Raw genomic sequence first — 6,853 nt, forward strand, 5'->3', positions numbered from 1 at the left:
CTCTCTACCGCAGCAGCTTGTTACTGACGTCGATATTCAGTGACAGCTGCGGGAAGGAGGAGGCTGTTGGGTTCCGGCGCCCGGCAGATTGGTAAGTTTCTGTATTCTTACTTTTTTTTATGTCTGGCCCGCGGCACCCCAGTGACAGCGCCGCGGCACCCCTGGGAGCCACAGTGCACAGTTTGGGAACCGCCGGGTTAGACCATCCTGAACATGTTATTTACAGACCTCTCTCCAAGGCAAATTGGGCAGGAGGATTTTCTATCAGCCTAAAGAAGTCTATATGAAGTAGAGATGGGCGGGCTCGGTTCCTTCGAGAACTGAACCCACCCGAACTTCAGGTATTCGAGTACCGAGCCGAGCAGCCTCGGTACCCTCCCGCCGATTCAGAATTGAAAACGAGGCAAAACGTTGTTGTGACGTCGTCGGATCTCAGATCTCGCGAGTTTTGGACCCAGCACTAGGATCCGGCGCGGCCGGCTGTAGGTTGAGTGTCAAGGCTGATTGTTGGAGATCGAGACTGTGTGCTGATCCGCTTCTCGCTGCAAATCATGTCCTGCCCTCTATGCACTGTCTAAAGGGACCATGCACAGCCCCCCTGCCAGCTCCTGCTGCCCCTGCATGGAAACTTTGTCCCTGGGACTTGTGTGAGAGGTATGGCAAATGGCATCTGCACTTTACATTTTTCTTTAATACATCTGATCTGGTGCCAGCCCATATGCTCCTCTTAATATTAGTAATAAATAAGGTTGCTTTGGAAAACACCTCTGTTCCCACACAAATAAACCTGTTTTACTAAATGTCCCCTAGTGTCATCTTTCATTGAAAAGTAATAACTGGGCCAAATCAGTCTACAATATTGTTTTGTTGAATTGGAGCTACCATGATTTGTTTCATAGTGGTTCATACTGCACAAAGACGGCATTTTGTTCAAATTTGATATATAAACATTATACAAAATTAAAAGAAAAAAGCTTGTTGTGCTATTAATTCTAACACAGCATAGCTGTTTTTACTCATCCAGTTTAGTCATGTGGGATAGACTTTCTAAGACATATGGAAGGATACACTGATGAAATATGAAACTTTTTTCTGTGCAAACAAAAATTGACTGGAAATTAGTGTTATTGAGGTTAATTATAATGTAGGTACAAAATAATACCTAAATTATGTTATTTTAGCAAAAAAAAAGGGAATTTTGTAAAAAATACCAAACCAAAACCAAAACCAAAACATGCAAGGGCGGTTTTGGCAAAACCAAAACCAAAACACAAAGGTAATCCAGATCCAAAACCAAAACCAAAACACAGGGGTCAGTGAGCATCTCTAATATGAAGTCTACATAAAAAAGACTATCGGCCTGAGTCATTAAGGCACACATACTGAGAGCACTGAGTGTTTGTTATAAACCACACGTAAACCACCTCCGTACTCCATAAGTCAACAAGGAAAAGATCTAAAGATACGTGTGGTAATAACTACGGGTGTAGTTTTTACTAGACCACACACTGCAGGATATGTACAATACCTATGTGGAATATAAAATCTCAAAAGAAAAAATAGTAAGCAATTAATAGTACCTGTTAATAATATAGTCATATATAAAATGTTTTTTTTACAATTTTATTTTTCCCTTGGAAAACATTTATTAGGCTCTCCTCGATGTCTACTGTACATAAAGGACATATTTCTTGCTCATGATTGCAGGCATGAATGCATATGACACTGACATTACTAGGACTCATGACTTAGACTAGCTCTATAGCTGGTGCAAGAAATATGGCAAAAAATCAAGTAACTATGAGACGATCAGCGCTGGATTTGGAAATGGCTGTGTGCGCTCGAGCTTGGCACACATCCCTGTAAACTGGCTACGGCCAATGCCCCTTCTCTTTTCCGTTCAATCCGCCAGAATCGTAGACTGTAGTAAGTGTCCTTTGCGTCCACATACCCAGTGGACATGGCTTAGTTGACGGATGGACGTCCCAATTCTGCGCATGCACAGACGGATTTGCATACCATATGCTCAAATCTGACAAATACGTGACGTAATGACTCAAACCCTGTGTAAAGCAACGGGCATGGTGTATGGAACCAGTGTTACAACCCCTTAATCTTATCCATACCTGAACTGCACTTTTTAGCCATGTTGTTATCAGGAAGTATCAGTGATGGAACTATAACATCTCCTTGGAAAAGTACTTCAGGGGTTAAATTCCACCTCCACAGGGAACACTCAGGAGTTGAGTGAATTAAGCTACCATTTTTATTTGTGTTTGCTCCCTATTGTCCACTAGTGAGCTCTACAGACAGCCAGGAGCCGGACCCAGCAAGGGTCATCTGAGGGAAGGCACATGGGGAGGTAGAGGAGGGGGCTGGATAGTGTGAGAAGCCCACCAATCGAGAACTTTTGCAACTACCCTGGGCAGGCAGTTCCCAAGGTGGGATTATGAGGTGATAAAAGAGGCTACCCTGGGATTTATTTGAACTGATTTCCTCACTTGTTGGACCTGCTATTGTTAAGGGGCCGTGCTGTATGTACTTCTGTTCTTCAGAATAAATCATCCTTCTATTTTTCCTCTAATACTATGTCTGAGTGATTTGGGAACCATGTATCTTAACACCCTGTATATCAGTTTGCTGATAGGTCCTCTTTACATGTTATGTAATTTTTTCAACTTCACTTTATTTTTATAGTTTTAGCCCCTAATGGCTCAGATGCTTTAAAACAGTTAAATCTTATGTGGAATGATCTAAGCTGAGATCTAATGTCACAGACATTTCAATTCAATTCAATGAGAGTTTGTAAAAATCTAGATCTTCTCCCATCTTTGTGATAATACAAAGCAGTGATTCAGCAGAAATGTATATAGCTATTGAATGTCTTGACAAGTGAGTACAACCTGTCAGAACATCTCCTGCCCATATTACCGAAATAAGGATTACCCAATAGTTATTGGAATTCCATCAGTCAGCCCATGTAATATTATCTGACTACTTAATACTGTCTGGTATCATGGATTTGGGTGATCGTCTACATTGTGGATATGATAGGTATTGACAATTTATTAGTTGAGAACTTATTTAGCCATCCCTGTCTCTAATGGGTATTTTTAATATAATAATTCAATATTACATTGCATTTCAACAAATTAGAAACATTTATAAATGTAAAATATTTTTACAGGTGTAGCTTGCATTCCAAATTTAGTCACACACACACAGTAAACAATCAAAGTTAAAACAGCAATCCCTCATATAGATTGTAAATTTGCGAGCAGGGCCCTCTTACTACTCTGTCAGTCTGTTAATACCTATTCTTGTTTTATTACTGTGTTTGTCCCCAATTGTAAAGCGCTACGAAATATGCTGGCTCGATATAAATAAATGTTAATATAATAAAAAAATAGATAATAAAAATAATAATATTAATAGGTTTACTTTTTTCTTAAAATAGCAAGTTAAGTACCTTTTTAAGCATGACTTTTTCTTAGCTGTCATTCTACAAATCATTATCTCCTTTTCAAGATCTCACTGGATGTTGCAAAGTATGGCTGCCAGTTACACAGACACATGCTCACAGCTCTCAGCAAGTTATGTGAAGATAGAGGGGAGGAAGAATTGGAGCATTTTACAGTACAAAATAGACAGAACTCAGACATTCCAAAACCTCTCTGCTAACTACATCATGTGCCATGTGACTGTGGTTGCCATGGTAGTCTATGACACTGTGCAGAATTATAAGTAATTAATAGCAGTCTTGAGAAACAAACCAATGAACAATGGCAAATAACCATATACTTCTTATAGTCTGCCACAGTGATTGATGTTAAAAAACACATCTCATTTTTGAATGTGACGGTTTCTTTAATAGTTGTTAGCACTTTTTAAGTTTTATTTTTTAAATCATATGAGACTCAAGAATATGACCGAAATTTACTGGTGTTTCCTCTATATAAACATTTGCCTCCCTGGGGAATGCAGCCACGACTTCCAAGATTTACTACCCTGACAAAATATGTCCTTCAGCTTTTACACTGGAGAAAGCCTGTGCTGTTGATTGAGAACATGTGCCTGATACATTCTGCTACTGCTGATGGTGCTTGGAGTTCCTACACAGTCGACAAGTGATAGAGTGTCAGAGTAAATATCTGTCAAGCATCGCCTTACTTTTCTCCTTACCCCCAGCATCTGCTTCACGCTTGTCATCTACTTGTCATATTATACCATTTTAGGTACATTGAATTTGTTGATCCCTGATACTGGATACAACCTGTCCGTTGCCATGCCTCCTCCTCCTGCAACCTAGTTTGCTCTTGGTTGGGTTAGACAGACAAGCAGTAGAAAAGATATTTACGTTTATAAAACGACAGACCTAAAACTTCAGAAATGGATCTACCGTTTAAGGGCAGATTTCTGTGGATGGCAGATAACCTGTGCATTTTAGCGTCATTACTCTGGCACCTATTGTGGAATGTGCTGCATATGAAGAGAGACAAGAGTACAACTGAGCCGGGAAATACGCAGGTAGCTCCAGTGATTGTATGTCACATTGTATAGATGAAGGTGTAACAAAGTGTTTGCTTTGCTTCAGCAAAGCAGATACTGTTCTCAAAAATAATGTACTAGAGAATTACTAATAGTTTAAAATTGTAATGAAATAATTTAAAATAAATAAGTTTTTTTATCTTGCACTTTGCTTTCTCTAAAATATATTAGGTTTTGTTCATTTTCACCTGTAAAATTTGATATTTCTTTGAATAAACTACACTAAAATTGTTTGCAACCTCTATGAATTGGAGGTTGCAATGGAGATGAAATGGTTCCAATGTAAGCTTTATAAATAGTATAATGCTATACTATTATTAATGTAATATTATAGTATTTTATTATTTGTATTTTTATGCTTGTTTTCTATTCTAATACTGAATTAGAGAACTGTTTTGCAGGTGTGGTTTGTACATCACTGAAACTTTATATTTACTATTCTTTCAGTTTGTTAAAATCAAAATACATGTGTTCCTTTCTTTTCTACCTCAAAGCATTAAGGAATATTTTTTTTGCATGCATTCTGACTTTATATTGCATATATGCATGTGCGTATCCTGCACTCTGTTCTGTCTGTTAACACACAGCAAGTAACGTTGAGGCAGAGCATACTTATACCCAGATTCAAATTAAGTCGTATCTTGAAATACGCTTGGATCTGCATGCAGTCTGAAATACGCTCAAGTTCCATGCTCTCTTTTAAAAAAGCAAGTTTCTTTTTTTATCTGATAGTCTTTATTTGTTCATGTAAACCGATCAGCCACAACATTAAAACCACTGACAAGTAAAGTGAATTACATTGATTATCTCATTAAAATGGCTGGGATATATTAGGCAGCAAGTGAACAGTCAGTTCCTGAAGTTGATGTGTTGGAGCAGGAAAAATGGGCAAGCGTAAGGATCTAAGCGATTTTGACCAGGGCCAAATTGTGATGGCTAGACAACTGGGTAAGAGTTTCTCCAAAACGGCAGGTCTTGTGGTATGCAGTGGTTAGTACCTACTAGAGATGTTCACTGACCCCCGTGTTTTGGTTTTGGTTTTGGATCTGGATTAACTTTATGTTTTGGTTTTGGTTTTGATTTTGGCGAAACCGGCCACGTGTGTTTTGGTTTTGGATCCCTATTTTTTTTTCTAAAATCCCTATTTTTTCCTAAAATCACATAATTTGGCTCTTTCTTTGATCCTACAATATTATAAACCTATAGAACATAATAATTTCCAGTCATTTCTAGTCATTTTTTGTCAAGTGACAAGAACACTGCTACCCCTCCTGTTTTTGTATGAGCAATGGCACTGAGCAATGGCACTGGAGACTGGAGAGTGACAAGAACATTGCTACACCTGTGTCTGTGTGAGCAATGGCGCTGGATCTCCTAGGGAGGGAGGTACTTATGGAATCCAAAACCCGCGAGATGTTTTGCCTCGACTCAGATCCGAGGACGCGCGAAAGTACCGAGCCTACTCGGATCCCCTAAGTTCGGGTGGGCTCGATTTTCAGAAAACCAAGCCTGAGCATCTCTAGTACCTACCAAAAGTGGTCCAAGGAAGGAAAACCGCTGAACCGATGACAGGGTTATGGGTGCCCAAGACTCATTCATGCACATGGGGAGTGAAGGCTACCCTCTCTGGTCCAATCCCAAAGAAGAGCTACTGTAGTACAAATTGCTGAAAAAGTTATTGCTTGCTATGATGAAAAGGTGTCAGAACACAGTGCATTGTATGGGGCTGCATAGCTGCAGACCAGTCAGAGTGCCCACATTGACCCCTGTCCACCGCCTAAAGTGCTGACAATGGGCAGATGAGCGCCAAAACTGCACCATGGAGCAATGGAAGAAGGAGGTCTAGTCTGATGGCAACAGTATTCCCTGATGCAGTGGCCTCTTTCAGCAGGATAATGTGCCCTTCCACACTGCAAGAATTGTTCAAAAATGGTTTGAGAAACGTGACAAAAAGTTTAAGGTGTTGACTTGGCCTCCAAATTCCCCAGATCTCAATCCAATTGAGCCCCACCTTGCAACTTAGAGGATTTAAAGGATCTGCTGCTAATATCTTGGTATATATAAGATATCTGCTAATATCTTGTATATACCTAGAATACCAATTTTTGGGACAAATTAATCCCAGTTTGCAGACTTTTACTCAAGTTCTGCTTGCTTTACTATAACTCTTCCTTATGTTGTGGACAGCTTATAGGATACATTTCTGCTACAATTGATATTACAGGAGCAATGTTATAATTGATATTATGATAGTAGTGTTATAAGAGTTCTATTCAATGTTTTTTCAACTCATCCTATTGTGCTA

At 39.3% G+C, this 6,853-nt stretch overlaps 1 protein-coding gene across 5 annotated transcripts in view; it reads left to right on the top strand.

Annotated features, from left to right (window-relative positions):
- Positions 1 to 6,853, top strand: part of MYLK4 (myosin light chain kinase family member 4) — a 145,276-nt gene that overhangs the window by 38,511 nt on the left and 99,912 nt on the right. Inside the window, exon 1 of one of the 5 annotated variants that reach the window (XM_075212982.1) lies at positions 4,304 to 4,527. The exons of the other annotated variants lie outside the window; for them this stretch is intronic. Within the exon in view, the coding sequence (XP_075069083.1) occupies positions 4,390 to 4,527 (138 nt within the window). The 5' untranslated portion in view covers positions 4,304 to 4,389. Of the gene's footprint in view, positions 1 to 4,303; positions 4,528 to 6,853 lie in introns of those variants that run through there. 5 annotated transcript variants of the gene reach the window in all.

The sequence above is a fragment of the Mixophyes fleayi genome, chromosome 5 (assembly GCF_038048845.1).
Source record: "Mixophyes fleayi isolate aMixFle1 chromosome 5, aMixFle1.hap1, whole genome shotgun sequence".
NCBI lineage: Eukaryota > Metazoa > Chordata > Amphibia > Anura > Limnodynastidae > Mixophyes > Mixophyes fleayi.